This window comes from Mus musculus, chromosome 19 (genome assembly GCF_000001635.26).
Source record: "Mus musculus strain C57BL/6J chromosome 19, GRCm38.p6 C57BL/6J".
Taxonomy (NCBI): Eukaryota; Metazoa; Chordata; class Mammalia; order Rodentia; family Muridae; genus Mus; species Mus musculus.
In genome coordinates, this window is record NC_000085.6 from 41,755,445 (window position 1) to 41,773,673 (window position 18,229).

General features: G+C 47.2%; 1 protein-coding gene across 6 annotated transcripts in view; it reads right to left on the reverse strand.

The window, feature by feature from the left end:
- Positions 1–11,143: 11,143 nt before the first annotated feature.
- The window catches only part of Arhgap19 (Rho GTPase activating protein 19), a 35,497-nt gene continuing 28,411 nt past the window's right edge, over positions 11,144–18,229 (reverse strand). For 3 of the 6 annotated variants that reach the window (NM_027667.3, XM_011247344.3, XM_011247341.1), the window contains 2 exons: positions 17,606–17,684; positions 11,144–14,752 (listed from right to left, as the gene is read on the reverse strand). In NM_027667.3, the coding sequence (NP_081943.2) occupies positions 14,742–14,752; positions 17,606–17,684 (90 nt within the window). In that variant the 3' untranslated portion in view covers positions 11,144–14,741. Of the gene's footprint in view, positions 14,753–17,605; positions 17,699–18,229 lie in introns of all 6 variants that reach the window. The other 3 variants (NM_001163495.1, XM_011247343.1, XM_011247342.1) reach the window with 2 other exon arrangements.

The window sequence follows — 18,229 nt, forward strand, 5'->3', positions numbered from 1 at the left end:
TACCCCAAGGTCTGCTGGTGCCCCCAATGCAATTGTGAGCAGAGCCACCAGCTTCTGGAATGTTCTCAGTTCTTGTTACAGCGCCTTCTGCTCACCCTTCACCTTGAAAGCTCCCCTACAGTCACAGCCTCACAACAAAAGGGTCTGTGCAAGGTGGGAGGTCTCCACTTTTTTTTTAGGTAAAGTTTCTAGCCTAGGCTGGCCTCAAACTCTCCACATAGCAAAGGTTGATCTTGAACTTAGCAGTTACTCTCTGCCTTTACCTCCTGAGTGCTGTTCAGGCAAGCACTACTCCACCATCTATGCTATACTGGTGACAGAATCCAAGGTTTCAGGCACACTAGACAATGCTCTACTGGCTGGGCTACAACCCCAGCTTGTCCCTACTTAGGCATGTGCTCAGGAGACACCCAGAAACACACCCTCTGCCACCACATGGCGATGTGCAGGGGTCGGGGAGGCACCGCAGCAATGAAAAAAAATCTGTGTGGAGAGTTGGGAGGGAAAGAAAAGAGGAATGGTCTGTGAGCTATAAAGAGAGCAGGAGCTAGGAACTCAAAAGACAGCCTGCCATGCCACCTGAGGCCACACTGAGGTCCCAGCCCCCAAGGACCATGTCTGGACCTGTAGCCCTGAAACAGCACAGGTCTGTCTCGATGCCCATGGTCCATGTTATCATCAAAGGCCATGTGGACATCCCTGGTCTAGGCTGGTCTTCTGGGGCCATCTTGATGTCCCACAGAACTAGCCTCTCCCCTCACTGGCTGAAGCACTCAGGAGAGCTGGCTCACCCCCTTGCTAGCTACAGCATTTGGAAGATCTGACCCTGCACCTTGCCTGGGCAGCACAGTAGAGCTTGCCCTGGAAGTGTAGGTGAGGGTGAGCAAGCCAAAGGGACTGAGCTCAGAAGAGCTGGCCTGGAGGGAAGGAGAGTGGGTGAGCTGACCTGGCCCCTAGGCAGAGTTCATGCATGTGGGATAGCCAGTCCCATTGCTTGCCAGCTGCCCCAAGCAGGAGAACTGACCCCACCACACACCTGAACAAAACAGGAGAGCTAGTCCCCAAGGTGCTAGGTCAAGAGACCAGGCCCAGACCCCTGGCTTTGTTGGAGTTGTCCCACCCTGACATCTACCCCATCTATGAACTGCTGGAGCATGTGAAAGAGCTGGTCCTGTAGAAACCAAAGCTGCAGGATCTCCATGACACAGGGCAACAGCGGGATATCTGAGAGGAGTCCCCTGTGAGGATCCAGTATTGATAGAGTAGCAGAAGCCAAAGGCCTCAAAACACACAAATAACTCATTGCAATGAGCATCTGCAAGTAGAACTGTTTGGGCAAAAGGGTGACACTGTGGGACACACCATGACACACTGCAACCTCCACAGAGAATTTTTTTAATATTTATTTATTTATTATTTATTTATTTATTTATTTATTTATTTATTTATTTATTATATGTAAGCACACTGTAGCTGTCTTCAGACATTCCAGAAGAGGGCATCAGACTCTGTCATGGATGGTTGTGAGGCACCATGTGGTTGCTGGAACCTGAACTCAGGACCTCTGGAAGAGCAGTTGGCACTCTCAACCACTGAGCCATCTCACCAGCCCGAGAAATTTTTTTTAGGTTTATTTTGTTGTTGTTTTCTTTGATGGAGAGGTTATAAAGGCTGAGGGCAGATATGGGGGGATGGGGAGATAAGTGGGATTGGGGTACATGGTGGAAAATTTACAAAGACTCAATAAAAAGTGTTTTAAAATATATTTTATATATTTTTATATTATATTATATTTTTAAATATTTATGTATTTATTTTATGTATATGAGTACACTGTCGCTGTCTTCAGACACACCAGAAGAGGGCACTGGGTCCCATGGTTGTGAGCCATCATGTGGTTGCTGGGATTAGAACTCAGGACCTCTAGAAGAACAGTCAGTGTTCTTAACCATTGAGCCATCTCTCCAGCCCAATCCATGGGCATCTTAAGGATGAAAGGAGGCTGATGATTCAAATGCAAGTACCCGACCCCAAAGCCCGTGCTCCTGCTCCAACTCAGACCTCTGCGCCCCTCCACCCTGTCAATCAAGTGGAAAGGTGACACAGACACTGGAGGGTAGACTCTTCTATACCTTGCTCAAGAAGCTCTTAGTGGGCGCCCAGTCCTCTGTAACTTACTGGAAACAGTCCCTGTGGGCCCTCTACTGTGGGACAACCTTTACAGGTCCTTGACCTCCATGAGATCATTTTCGTTGCCCAGGAGTGATGGTGCACACCTTTAATTCCAGCACAAGGGAGGCAGAGGCAGTGGATCTCTTTGAGTACAAGGCCAGATAGTCTTATGCAACAAGTTCCAGGACACCCAGGACTGTAGAGAGAGACCCTGTCTATCAAAAAAAAAATCATTTTATTGCCATTTACTAAGGCTTCAAGAGAATAAAGGCAGATTAATTCAACCAGCTATCATTATCCATAAGATTTAGGCTCTTCTATGTATTTTTATAAGCAATGGCTGTTTTAAATAATATCATCTCATATAAACCCCAAAATATGCCCCAGGTGATGGTGGCACATGTCTTTAATCCCAGTACTCCAGAGGCAGAGGCAGAGGCAGAGGCAGAGGCAGAGGCAGAGGCAGAGGCAGAGGCAGAGGCAGAGGCAGAGGCAGAGGCAGAGGCAGAGGCAGAGGCAGAGGCAGAGGCAGAGGCAGAGAGATGTTTTTGAGTTCTAGGCTACCCTAATCTACAAAGCGAATTCCAAGACAGCCAGGGCTACACAGAGAAACCTTGTCTGGATACAAAACAAAACAAAACACCCCACAGCTAGGCACTGTGGCACACAGCTGAGATCCCAGTACTCTGGAGGCTGAGGCAAAGGATGACAAGTTCCAGGCCAGTGTGGACTACATAATGAGTCCTGATTTAAAATAAACACAATGGGGTTGGAGAGATGGCTCAGCAGTTAAGAGCACGGACTGCTCTTTCAGAGGTCCTGAGTTCAGTTCCAGCAACGACATGGTAGCTCACAACCACCTGTAATGGGATCTGATAGCATCTCCTCTTCTAGTATGTCTGAAACAGTTTACCCATATAAATTTTATATACATATATATATATATATATACATATATATATATATATATATACATATATATATATATATATATGTGTGTGTGTGTGTGTGTGTGTATGTATGTATATATATATATATATATATATATCAATCACAAAAATTTAGGATCCAGGGCAGGGAGACGGCTTGGTGGATACAAGTATCTGCTGCACAAGTGTAAAGACCTGAGTTCAAATCCCTAGCATCCACATAAAGATCCAGGCATGAAGACATACAGCTGGAGCCCAGGGCCCACCAGTCTAGATGAAGTGAGAAGCCCCAGGGTCAGTGAGAGACGTTGGTGGAAGAGGATGAGGTGAAGGGGTGATTAAAGGAGACATCCCAAACCCTCCGGCCTCTGCACGAATGGGGACTCACACCCACATACGTTACCCAACCATATACCACACACCCACACAACCTGGGGTTCCATGGTTGGAACATGGCTGCTCTCCAATGGCCAATTGTCAAAGATCCTTCTGAAGCTAATTAACAAAAAGGGAACAATCAATTAGAACAACACCGTTTTGAATCCACCAGTTAATTACTGATTTGACATCCCTCCTCCACCCCGACACACACACATGGTAATAACATATGTCCCTCTTGATGAACATCACCACCTCAAGTTGCAAAGCCTCTGGAAATACAGGCAGAGGACACGCCGAGCTCTCTGTTAGTAACATGTACGATCAGGGGACAGCTGCGGGCTGAAAGCCCCTGGCTTCTCCAACCTGCACTGTAGGGAAGCAGATCTTTGCATTAAGAGAGGCTTAAAAGATACAATAAGCTACAAAGTGTATAAATGTACAGCCACGTTCATAGCAGCATCCTTCACAGGAGCCCAGAGAGGAAGTCTAGTAACCAGAACGATGGATGATGCGTGGGATGCACATGCAAGCTAACATCATCCAGCCTCGGAGAAGAGGGGAACTCTGGCACATGGCACAGCATGGGAGGACTCTTAAGGACATTGAGCCAAATGAAATAAGACAGCCACACAAAAGCAAATAGAGTCACACCAGCAACCACAGTGCTCAGGAGGAAGCTCTCTGCGAGTTCAAGGCCAACCTGGTCTGTATAACAAAAGTTTCAATCCAGCCAAGGTTACATAGTCTCAATCCAGCCAAGGTTACATAGTCTCAGTCTAGCCAAGGTTACATAGTCTCTATTAAACGTGGACCAGCACAGCCCACTGTCATTCTCCCTCTCTCCTTGCTAACCAATCAACTTCGTTCAGTCCCCTCCCCGGCATCGCTCTCTTTTTTAATGATGCATCTTACTATTATTTTTAATAATGTGTGTGAGTGTTTTACTCAGTGTCTGCTGGAGTACCATGTATGTGCGTGTCTGGCGCTCTTGGAGGTCAAAAGAGCACACTGGAGTCTGTGGAACTGAGGTTATGAACAGTTACAGGCCGCCACCATGTGGCTGTCAGGAATTGAACAAATGCTCATGGCTGCTGAGCCATCTCTCCAGCCCCTGACATCTTTCTTGATTACTCTAAGCCAACCATGGTACTTCATTCTCCCACAGTGCTCTGTTCAGGAAAGGGAACCCACATAAAGACTGGACAAAGCTGTCCCCTGGCCCCCACATGCTGTGGCTTGGACACATACCAACTCCTGCAAAAACTAATAATCTTAAGAAACAAAACAAAGACAAGCTAAGACCCCGGTGATACTGCTGAGCTGATGAATCCACTACCGTGGACCTGGGCCACCTCTGGCCTTCTGGGAACAGTGAGTAAGGACTTCATTTTTTAAGCTCATCTCTCTGTTCTATTACTGGTGGCCAAAAGCCACCCACAAGACCAGGTGAGGCAGTTCACACTTGCTGAGCATTGTGGGATGCCAGACACCTGTCAATCACAGACCTTAGTGCCTTCCCATTACTCCCCATCCCCGACCTGAGGAGCTGGGAGGAGGTTCTCTGTGGGGTAGGGGTGGAGGTGATGAGACCTGCAGGTGAAAAAGACTTGCCCTCACATACCAGGAGCACAGTGCAACATGAGATAAAACTATGGCTGCTGACCCTCTTTCTCCTTCAACAGCATGGGTGGGTGTGCCCACTGCCCATCACTTCTCAGACACAAGATAAAGGTTCTCTGTGGTTTCAAACCACAGAGCTCAAGGGATGACTGTATCCAGGAACTCAGGCTCAGTCAATCCTCCACTTCCCCATCCAGGAACTCAGGCTCAGTCAATCCTCCACTTCCCCACCCAGGAACTCAGGCTCAGTCAATCCTCCACTTCCCCATCCAGGAACTCAGGCTCAGTCAATCCTCCACTTCCCCATCCAGGAACTCAGGCTCAGTCAATCCTCCACTTCCCCATCCAGGAACTCAGGCTCAGTCAATCCTCCACTTCCCCATCCAGGAACTCAGACTCAGTCAGTCCTTCACTTCCCCATCCAGGAACTCAGGCTCAGTCAATCCCCCACTTCCCCATCCAGGAACTCAGGTCCAGTCAATCCTTCACTTCGCATCTATCTCTGAGTCTTTTCCTCTCTCTATAATATGGCTTTATGTTCTCAGCCAGCTGCCCCAGGAGGAAAGAATAGTAGCCACCAGAGAAGCTCTGGTCTCATAGCCAAGAGCCAAAAAGAGCAGGGATTGCCTCCTTTTTCCCAGCTTGAGGTCCACTGGCTAAGCCTGGATCCTATACTGTCTCCTCCGGCTAGCCATTGAGAGTCAGAACCCAGAGTGTTTACTTCCAGGCTCTGTGGGCTACGCAATGCAGCCTCTCTGTGATCCCTTGTGCCTCTCCCCATGGGCCAGCCATAGGGACCCTAGTTCTACTTCACTGGTTCCTTGAGACCATTCACTTATTCAGGTAGTACCTTAGTGCATACTTACTATAGGATGAGCATCGGAGTTACAGAACGGAGCTAAGAGGCCCAGTTCCTGACCTTGTAGAGTGTTCAGACTGGCTCTAACAAGATAGACAGACATTACACAGACAAATGAGAGAGAGAGACAGACAGAGAGACAGAGACAGAGACAGAGACAGAGAGATGGGAAATATTCAGTACCAAACAACTTCTTGTACTTTCTGTTTGCCTTTGTCAAGCAAGCTCCCTTCTTGGCCGAAGATCCCCAAACATAAAGAGCAGCACCAGCTCGGCCCCTGGTGGCCAGACTGTGACATCACTTCCTGGGGACAACCGCTGGAGGTTGTAAAACTCTCAGCCGCCAGCATGTGGAAGACTCCATCCTTACCTACCAGAGGCCTCTCCGGCTCTCTTACGGTGTACGGTTTCTTCAGGGAGAGGAGGCCCTTCTGCTGCTGAAAGCCCATCCCCAGCTCCGCTGTGGCCAGCTGCCCGTCTTGTTACCTTCTGCACTTCTCTGGAAATGCTAAGCAGAGCCCACCAGCGCTAAGCTCTCTCTCCTAACTGTGCAGGGCAGTCTGTCCTAGCCCAGAGGCAGCACAGGCCTAACAGTGCAGTGTCAACCGTGTGTCCCCATAGACACCTTCCCCATCAGGATGAGACCCACGAGACAGCAGAGCCGCAATCAACCCCAAGAAGGAGATAGTAACTTAACGGTAAGGGGAGCCCCCCTGAATCCAGCCTTCGGTTTCTGTGGTTGGAACAGCGAGGCCTCCAGTCCAGGCTGCATCCTGTAAAACAAAGCTCTGATTTTCCTGGCCAACCAGTACTACTACTTCAGCTCACGGCTCCTTCAAAGCTGCTTCTAGGATAGGGGCAAATGGTCAAACTAGTAAATTTTCACAAGCACCGGATCTACTGCTGACTGTGGGTGACTCTTAAGATGAGATCCCTGGTCAGAAACATGCTGTGTGGAACAGCATGCTGGTGACACACCCTGCGTACCTTGTGCACACAGATGGGCTGGCAGAGGTGTTTCAGAAGGAATGGCCAATAAGCACCTCTCACTAGGACATAACATGCTCCCTCCATGGTGGAAGAGGTCCCGTGTGACCGACTAGCCAGCAGGCGGCGGCTGAGTGGTCACCCTCCCCAGAATATCTGCATTTCCTTCCCTCCCCCACTCACTCAGCGCCAAGGCTGAGCTACTAGCCTCCACCCTTAGGCCGATCACCAGCGCTCCTGTGACAGAAAGAACTCTGCCTCTCGGGGACATCTCCTCATTCTTTTTTTTTTTTTTAAAGATTTATTTATTTATTATATGTAAGTACACTGTAGCTGTCTTCAGACACTCCAGAAGAGGGCATCAGATTTCGTTACAGATGGTTGTGAGCCACCATGTGGTTGCTGGGATTTGAACTCGGGACCTTTGGAAGAGCAGTTGGCGCTCTTAACCACTGCATCTCCTCATTCTTGTTACAGAATGGAGACACGAGGGTGGCAGAGGCCAGCAAGGACTCACAATAGGATGGAAGGACTGGCCTTCAGTGTAGGCTGACAGTGTAACAAGGAAGGCTTTCTTAAGTTTCCAGCTAACAGCTGAGGCTCCTTCATATCACCGCAGGCCTTTATTTCCTTAATTGAAGAAAATGGTCCTCACAAGAAACACTTGTCACTTGCTAAGTCCTAAAAAGTTATTAGTTATGGTCCAGCAAGATGGCTCAGCAGGTCAAGGTGCTTGCTGCCAAGGCTGACGACCTATAGTCACTCCCCATTCACAGGGTAGAAGGAGAGAATTGACTTCACCAGGCTGTCCTCTGGACATCCACATACATGTCAAGGTGTGTGTGCATGCATACGCACGAGCACACACGCATGTGCGTACACACACACACACATAAAGAAATGTAATTTGAAAACTGGTAGTTACTACATACAAGATATCAGGTTTCATTGTGACATTTACACACATACATATCTTTATACTGTTTATGCTCGCCCGCCCTCACCCCCTCCCTCACTCCCCACCCCCCCATCAGTGACCTCAGTTGGTCCCTTTGCTCCTCTAAAACCACTCCCCTTCTGTTCGCTACTATTACATCTTAGTGCCTAAGCTTTAAATGTGCACATTAACTTGTTGTTAAAGATGTATTTATCATACATAAGTACACTGCAGCTGACTTCAGACACATCAGATCCTATCACAGATGGTTGTGAGTCACCATGTGGTTGCTGGGAATTGAACTCAGGACCTTCGTAAGAGCAGTCAGTGCTCTTACTCACTGAGCCATCTCACCAGCCCAACTTGTTGCCTTTTAACAGAGTGTCCTCTACATGGGCATTAGCCTGTAGGACAGGAGGAAACAGGTGTGTTATTCTAGACTAAGGAGTGTTTATCTGTGTGTGTGTGTGTGTGTGTGTGTGTGTGTGTGAGAGAGAGAGAGAGAGAGAGAGAGAGAAAGAGAGAGAGAGAGAGAGAGGACAATTTTTAGGACTGAGTCCCCTCCTTCCACCTGGTATGACAACTCATCTGGTCTAGGCAGAATTTTTAATTGTGTGGGATATATCCAACTCGGTTCACTTCTGTCTAAAATAAGCCAAAGACAGGACGATTTCAGGGCTTCCTCCACCCTTTCTACAGCTTACTGTCTAATGCGTTGAGTGAAAGGTCGCTTCCGCCACCTAGTGGCCAAAATGGTGATTACAGACACACTGGACCACTTTATGCCTGAAGGCTACATGTAGTTAGTCCGTTGAGTAAACACTAGAAATTAAATATGGGCTTTCTGACTTGAGATATAATGTCTGTGAAGATGTATGCTATATCTTGAAGACTCGGTGTGGAAAAAAAGTTAAAATATCCCACACTTTTTTCTGCTGACTTTTGACAATGGGAGGTGGAGGAAGTATGGGGGCCATAAGCGAGGAAGGGAAGGAGGGAAGGAGGAAGGGAGGGAGGGAGGCAGCTGAACGAGACCTCTAACCTCTTCCTTCCATGAGTCAGGTCACATGACACACACAGAGCATCCATAGACTGGAAGCACTCTGAAAGCCCATCAGGATCTCTCTAGCTTACTGTGTACACAGAGGCTGGACACCGGCACCCTGCTCGAACAAGATCCACTCTCCCCCCCCCTTGAGACAGGGCTCTCCCGAAGCCTGGAACACACCAGCAAGATCCACCTGTTGGCCCATCCTGCCTCAGCACTGTGATTACAGGTCCCCAAGTCCACAGTGGCTTTGACATGGGAGCAGGGGACCTGAACTCAGTGTCTGATGCTTGCTCAGTAAGCATGCTTGCCCACCGGCCCTCTCCCCCACCCACCCCCACTTCCATCTGCTCCTCTGATACTTACATTTACGGTGATTACATTTGTGACTCCTTTTTTAACATTAGATATCATGTTTGTAATATATGCAGTTATGTTCCATGGATGTTTCAGACAAGAGACTGCATACTACAGTGGTCCCAGAGTGTCCCAGAGCTGAAACTGCCACGGACTAGGGAAGTCATAACTGTTAGCCACCCAGTGGTATGTTATGAAATCACTGATGATTCTGGAGGAAAACAATCTACTTTGCCACAAGCCTTATGAAAGGGTAACCCACAACAACTATGAACAGTACACACATTCATTATGAGGGACTGCTCAGCACGCCATACTTTTTATCATTATTTTTTTAAAAGATTTATTTATTATATGTAAGTACACTATAGCTGTCTTCAGACACCCCAGAAGAGGGCATCAGATTTCATTACATGTGGTTGTGAGCCACCATGTGGTTGCTATTTGAACTCATGACCTTCAGAAGAGCAGCCGACGCTCTTAACCGCTGAGCCATCTCTCCAGCCTTTCTTATCATTATTTTAGGGACGAGGACTCTACTATTAAAACAAAACAAAAACCTTTCTGTAAAGCAGCATGGCCCACCATGCCAGGAGCATCCTCATACTCGATTTCCTGTGTCTCCTGGGGCCACATATGTCAGTACACTCTATGATGGCACACAACAGCAAAACTGTATAATGGTGCACTGCTCAGAATGAATTCTTATTTTGGTTTTAGTTTGTTTGGCCTTGTTTTGTTTGTTTGTTTGTTTGTTTTGTTTTGTTTTTTTCTGATACGGGGTTTCTCTGTGTAGCCTTGGCTGTCCTGGAACTACCTCTGTACACCAGACTGGCCTCGAACTCACAAAGATTAGTCAGCCTCTGCCTCCCCACCACCCAGCTCTTAGAATGTATTCTTGTCAATAAACAATGCACACCTATTTCATATTACACTTTTATCTCAGGCTATTTCTGCCCCCTCTGAGCCACTGCCATAGATTCTGATCATAAAATGTGATAACGTCAACTGTCTCGAGGACAGATGTGTCCAGAGTGCCCCAGCTGTGCCCATGTGGATACCTGAAGTCTTCCAAGTTCCTCTGCACTAGCTCTTTCAGCACACTGGCCCTGGACTCGTCACTCACTAGCTCTTTCAGCACACTCCTCTGGCCTATGATGGCTTCCTTTCTTTCTCTTCTGCCCACAGATTTGGTTTGACTGAATTCATTGTTCCTTAATATCAAGCCACAAAGCATAAAAACAACCTAAAAGGGAGTTGGGTGTCCTTTGTAAAACAGAGCCTGTTGGGGGCACATAGCCCAAGAGCTACTTCCACTCAATATGGAATAACTCAGAGCAAGTCAGCAACTTAGACAACCTGCACTCCTCAAGGAGTGGGGCCACCTACCCTGGGGCTCAAAGCTGTTGTTTTAGTTGTGGTTGTTTTGGTTTTTGAGACAAGATCTCTCTAAACAGCCCTAGCCTCCCTGGAACTCCATATGTATAGAGCAGGCTGGCCTTGAACTCACATAGATCCACTGCCTCTGCTTCCCAAGTGCTAAGATTAAAGATGTTATGCTACCATGCCCAGCCTCGGCCTTGTTTTGTTTTGAAAGAATCTTGTTTATGTCTAGGCTGGCCTCAACTCGTCCCTAGTATTCTGCCTCCCACGTACTAGGATTAGAGATGTGTGCTACCTCATCTAAGTAAATTTCCATCAGCCAAAGCCTCACTCATCCTGAACCCACCCACATCCCCTCCCTCCATTAGAAAACCCAGGACGAGCCCTTTGTAGAGTATCAAGTTCCTTAGGACAGGAAGCTACCTCTCTTCAAAGCAACGTGAGCCAAGAGACCAGTCAGAACCCACAGATATGAAACAGAAAAAATTTAATTCAGAATATTACATGAATATAAAAGACAATATATATGATTGTTTCTTTACAATTACATATATATATGCAAAATAATAAAAAATAACAAATAGGTACAACCTTCTCCTAAGAAACCTTTTGGGGGTCGAGTGAGCAAGCAAATGAGCGAGCGAGCACACAGAGCGTGCACAGGCACGCCTTGCTGAAAGGCCTTGGGTGAGAGCACTCCTTCTCTATAGCCTCTGGACCAAGCATGTCAGGGGCATGCTCAAAAGCTCTTCAGCATGGGCTGTGGCCTCAGGAACTCCAGTTTCCATGGTGACAAAGCACTCAGGTTATTATTTATCCTCCATCTCCTCACTGCCCTACCTCCACACAGCTTTCAGCACTGGCTGCCTAGTAAAGCCAGCTTTTTGACAGGGAGTCTGACATCAGGCTACCAGGACTAAGGTCACTCAAAACCTTCATCTTAGGAAGCCAGATTCTCTGCAAACTCTGGGACAGTCCTGCTGGTTTAGATCTGGACCCTCACTTCAGTCTGAAGACTTTAGAGTGTAGGAGAGCAGGGATGATGCTGTCTCCAGAGGAAAGGATGTCACAGAAAAGAGACCTCAGCACACAACCTGCCAGTCAGCATCCTGTGCTGCCTCATCCCCCAGGGTGTTTCCTCATCACTCCTGACTGACTCTGGGAGGACCTTCAGAGTATAGCACATGCTGTGTGGAGGGACCACTGTGGGTTCCCTCAGGCCCCATCAGCTGTGCTTCTAGAATGTTCCAGCACTTGGTTCTAACCAATACTGTCTCCCACCTGTGCCCTACACAGTGCATGTGACATGGGGAATGGGGGGACAGGGCGGGGGCGGGTTCAAACCTGATCACTGGTCTCAGTGAGAAAATCCACTTCTGTGGAACGTCAGAGAAAGGGCCCACAGCCTCTATTCATTTACCTAGTGCAGATACAGATCAGATAGGATCTGTCTCTTCATAGTTGGCAACAATAACCACCAGATGACACTTTGACACAACATCAAAGCCTATGACGATTAACCCAGAAAGAAAAGAAAGGTTCTGTCACAAAGACTACGCCAACATGGAAAATAAATATAATAAAAACCCTTAAGACACAGGTCAGCTAGGCAGTGACTACACTCACGCCTTTAATCCCAGCCCTGGGGAGGCAGAGGCAGGAAAACTCTGAGTTCGAGGCCAGCCTGGTCTACAGAGTGAGTTCCAGGACAGCCAGGACCACAGAGAAACCCTGTCTCAAACAAACATTAGTTAAAAACATTAGTTAAATACTGGCTCAAAACAGCAACTGTACGCCTTGTCAGAAGGACGGCAGCAACCTTCTGTGACGACGATGGAGCTTCTGTCTGCGTTTCCAAGAAGATACCACAGGTTACAAAGCCACATGTTACAAGACTCAAAAGGTTATGCTTTTCCTCAAGTCTATTCTGCACTGGATCACAGCTTCTACAAGAAAAAATGACCTAAAATACCCTTACAGCAAGTAATGACTATCCAATAAATAAATGAAATCCACATTCCCAAATGCACGTGGTAACTCACTGCCCAAGAGGCCAGCCACAGAGAGCAAGCGCATGGGGCACCTCTCTCTCACCCAGACCATCCCTGGGCATCGCTTCCCTCTACCCACACTAGGCTCCTCAGTCCCGCGCTCTCTCTTTCTTGCTCACAGAGTGTGTAACTCCTGGCTGCATCAAGGCACTGCTTGGCTTGCATCCCTGCATAGTGCTACATTCCAGCATGGTGGGGTACACTGAAAGCAGGCTCCATGCTGAGGAGAACATCTCTGATTTGCTAACACAAAGGAGGTTTCTGTTTGACCTCACTATATACCTGGCATAAGAAATATATTTCAAAAAGAAAAGAACCTTTTTCTTAGTAACAACATCACCAGAAAGAGTCAGAAACCTAGACAAATGAATTTGCTAATAAAGATCCTTAAGGATGACCTAAAACTGCTTTAGAGAATGGAACTTAAAATCCACTATAGATCACACACCTCCATGCTCCCAAACTATCCAGCTAGAAGGGAAAACATCACATTTCCTTCAGCACTGCTGTTACAGCAATGAAACAGTGTAGGATGGAAGAGAGGGCCGACAGATAGACAACATCAGCCTTCATCTCAACAATAACACAAGTTCAACTGTCTATCATCAGTGTGGAACCGTATTTTGCTGGGTATCTGGTTCCCCACAGTAGGGTGAGCATGGTTTCACAGTTAGTTCCACAGAGCCAGGCCCATACCTCAGCATCCGCAACTGCCACCTGCGGCTCAGGAGACAGTGGCTCTCCACGCTCCACCACTTCCTGTACCCATCCAGACAAGGAGATGGGCAGGAAGCAACTGTTCTAGACTACGGGGACACATAACAACTGCTCCCTCTGGGGACCCTGCAGAGACTGCCACTCGTGCCTTTCCTGATGCCAACCTGCTCTCAGGAGACAGGTGAGCAGCACATTTGATCCCTAGGAATGAGTGACAGCATCCTACCCAAGCCAACCAGCCCCTCGGCCTGCTTCTGTTTTCACCACATGCACACTGCAGCAAGCTCCTCTAAGTAGCAGATCATGACATTTCCAAAGTGACAGTAACCAGGCACAGAGTGTATCAGTGGCACCAGCCATGTTCTAGGTGAGAGGATGATAATGAAAGAAGCAAGGTAACAACCACACAGCCATCTCACATCACAAAGGTAACAACCACACAGCCATCTCACATCACCAAGGTAACAACCACACAGCCATCTCACATCACCAAGGTAACAAACACACAGCCATCTCACATCACCAAGGTAACAACCACACAGCCATCTCACATCACCAAGGTAACAACCACACAGCCATCTCACATCACCAAGGTAACAACCACACAGCCATCTCACATCATAAGGGGAAGACAGGGGTATGGGGTGCAGCTTAATAACTGAGATGTGTTAAATACACTGTACTGACCTCTTTCTCATTGCCAGGTCAAGTCCTCTATATTAGACACAAGAAATAATAGATTGTCTAGGAAAGCTGTAAGTTCTTTGAACACAAAGATAAAGAGATTACTCAAGCTTAAAATAAAAAGGGGTCAAAAGCATTTAACTTGTAATTCGCTTAATTATCAAAATAATGGCTTCTAAAACAAGCAGTTACTGACACAGAGGAAAGCCTCAAATACCAGTTGGAAATAATAATACTCCACTAAGACCTACAGTACTTTTAAAAATATTACTAACAATTAACACAAAATATCCTGTTTGAAGAAACCAACCGACCTAAGCACACTGAGTAGGTGTGGCTGGCCCTGCCTACCTGCTGCACTGTGTAAGCTGGGGCAGGCACTAGTGGCTTCTGACATTAAAAACAAACACGGAGCACAGCACTTCCACAGACGCACAGCTTCAGAGACATCCAGTGAGGGGGTTAGAGGTATCAGTCGGGTCAGGGTATGAGTTGGCTTTCACAAGTCAAAATGCAGCAAGCAGCTGCAGGTCCAAGCTTCACTGAGAAGAGAAATAACACTTGTCCCACTGAAGAGAAACTTCACTGTAGAGGACAGAAGTAATAAAGAGAGCCTTCAAAAGAATCCTAGGTTAAAAGAGAAACAAGACAATTAGACATGCTTTAAAACTTTCTTTTTTTTAATACCCACCAAAAGCCACAAAATCTACACTTAGTGTTCTCTCCAAATTTACGATGAAATAATTTGAGAGTGTGACTCTACCAAGTAAACATTGTCTGCGCCGCTTGTCTAACCCAGTTTGTTATGTCTTCTTACTGACTGTAACAGTCACCACTTAGTAGGGCGTGTGTGGTGATGGCTATTGCCCCAGGCCCTTGTGTCCATTTTCTCATTTGTCCTCACAGCTTCCCACCGCAGGGGTAGTACGCTGTCGTTTCACAGATGTGGAATCTGCAGCCCACAGAAACTCACCTGCCCCATCAGCTACTGCACACACACACACACACACACACACACACACACACACACTACAATAGAGAACTGACCCACGTCTAATGAGTACGGAGGTCCTGCTATTAGCAGCACTACCCTTTACTAAAACCAAAAACAGCAAGCTGCTGACACTACTGAGACAAGAGAAAGCAAAAGGGTTGTAGGTGGGTGATGTGCAAGGGTGTGTGTTGGCGGATGGGTGGGTGTGCAAAGCTGTGTGTTGGCGGCACTAGGAACTGAACCCAGGGCACTGCATGTGGTAGGCAAGCACTGCACCACTGATGTGATTGTCCCCTAGATTGTTTCTGTTGACACGAGTTCAACAGAAACTTATTCTGGCTGGCTGGGTTAGCCAGACAAGGCTTCAGAGAGGAGAGGTTCACCTAGACTTTAAAGAATTAGGAAAGCTGGGCGTGGTGGTGCACGCCTTTAATCCCAGCACTCAGGAGGCAGAGGCAGGTGGATTTCTGAGTTCGAGGCCAACCTGGTCTACAGAGTGAGTTCCAGGACAGCCAGAGCTACACAGAGAAACCCTGTCTCAAAAAACAAAAAACAAAAAAACAAACAAACAAACAAAAAAAAAAACAAAAAAGAAAGAAAAAAGAATTAGGAAGATTTGATTGCTGAAAATAATGCCCCTTGATGAAGGGGTGCTCCATCAATGTGTTCCCATCTGGGGTGAGTTTGCCCCTGAATCCTCAAGGGATGCTGGTACATCTGGAGGAACTCTCAGTTGTTACAACTGAGGGAAGGATGCTAGTGGCATCTGCTGGGTCACAGCTGCTAGACACCATACAATGAATGCACAGGACAGCTCCACACAGAGAACTCCAAGAAGCCCTGTGCTAAGCAGAAGACTGCATCATGGCTGTTGATGGTGACAGGGACACTGCACTAATTTCTAGTGTTGAGAACAGCAGGGATTCCATCAACTGTCCTGTAAGAAAGGACACATCTGGAGGCTGGAGAGTTCAGAGCTGAGGATGTCATTTGGGAGTGAGCTGTGGAAGCAGAGCAGGTGCTGAGAGGGTGAATACAAGAAAGAAGAGTAGAAGCTTAGACTCAAAGAGCCCTGAACAAGCCAGATGTGGCACTCCTTCATAATATCTAAAATCCCAGCTACTCGGGAGGCAGAAGTAAGAAGATCATAAGCTTAATGCCAACCTGAAAACCTGAGAAAATTAATGTTTCAAAAAAGGAACGAAGGAAGGAAGGAAGGAAGGAAGGATGGAAGGAAGGAAGGAAGGAAGAAAACAAAGCATTTTTAAGAAAGGAGGGGGCTGCCTCAGAGTGCAGCTCAATCTTGGAGCCTTTGTGAAGCGCTGAGTCAATCCTTATCACCACAAAAATAAAAGTAAACAGAAGGGAAAACCGGAACACTGAAGAGGAAGACAAGAGCACTGTCCTCAGGACAGGAGGTGGAGGAAGGGTGTTCTGACAGGAGACGATGCGTTCCTCATCCACCAACACGTGTCACAGCAGCAGCAGCCTCTACTCTCCTGGAAAACTCCCTTCTTTCTTTCCAAAGCAGAGTTGACAAAACAGAAAGACATGACTTTCTGCTTATCTTTAAATATGAACGTAACAAAAAACTAACAATACAAAACACTATATTCTTAAACAAACAAACAAAAAAAAAAAACTCATACTTTGAGTTTAAAAAGAAAATTTAAAAAGTGTTTAAACACCATTTAAAAAGAAATATTTGGATAGGAATAACTCAAATACTGAGCTTGCTTCAGTAGCACAATTCTGTGCAAAAGAAAGTGGGAGGAGAAGGGAGCTCGGCTATTCATCAAGGTAGAAAGTAAGAAACCACACAATAGCTAAGTTTCTAGAAGAGAATAAAGATTCATCACAATGACTTTGCTGCCCAGGGATGGGACCCAAGACCGCACATGTGCACTCTACCCCTGAGCTACATGTCTACATGTGCTCTCTCCACTACTGATACATGGAGCAGCAACTGAACTTCCAGAAACCCTCCTGCCTTCCGTCCTGAGTGCTGGGATTTCAGCTGTGCAGACCCATGCCTGCTCACAGCAGCTTTTTAACGGAAAAGCTATCAGCCCATGATAACAATCCTCTCTGAAGTAAAAAACTTCAAAACCATGCCGACATGATTTCCAGCACCCTTCCACGACTACTCAAGTCTGCAGAAAAGAGAAGCATGACTTTCATGAGTGTCCTTTTGGCATGGACATTCTCAGCCTCACAAAGCCATTTGTACTTGTGCTGTCTTGTTTAACAAGTGTTCGTGAGTCAGCTGATGGGTGGTGGATCCTGTCTATCCACAGAAGGTATAAGTGAGTCTGTTTGGAACTCTGCCCCTCAGTACCTGAAGGCAGTGCTAAGCAGAATAATCATCCAAATTTCTATGACTACAATTATACCACCTTAGACGTCACAAATGGAAAACACTGCTGACCAAGAAGACACAGGCTAAAAGCCCGGGCAGTGAGGACAGAGGTGGCTCCAGTGAGTACCTTTTCTCCCCTCTCTCTTCGCCTCAGACCATTTCAATCTTGTTGGTGTCACTGTCCCAGCTGGAGAGCCAGAGAAGAACTGCAACGAGAAAACTGTATGGTGGCTTAGACGGTCAGACGTCAGTGCTCCTTTACAGACGGAGGTTAAGCCTCCACGCTTAACTGGCTATGGGCAGCTTAATGCAGTAGCCTAGCATACCCTGAAGGACTGCCCACAGGTAATGCAGAGCCAGGGAGGGCTAACCTGCCCTATGGCATTTCTAGTGAGACTTAACCGACCCTTCAGCACTTGTTGACAGCTACCATGCTGTACTGCTCATCTGTACTTGTAACCAGCTATGCTGCTTAGAGTCATCTCTAACCTCAACTGAGATAATGTCTCCATCAGCCTGGCCTATAGGCAAGCACGTAGAGCGTTTTAATTAATGATTGATGCAGGGACACAGGCACTGTAAGGGTTCCTCCCTGGGCAGACAGTCTTAGGTTCTACAAACAAAAACAAGCTCAGAGTCGGGCATGGTGGCGCACGTCTTTAATCCCGGCACTCAGGAGGCAGAGGCAGGCGGATTTCTGAGTTCGAGGCCAGCCTGGTCTACAGAGTGAGTTCCAGAGCAGCCAGGACTA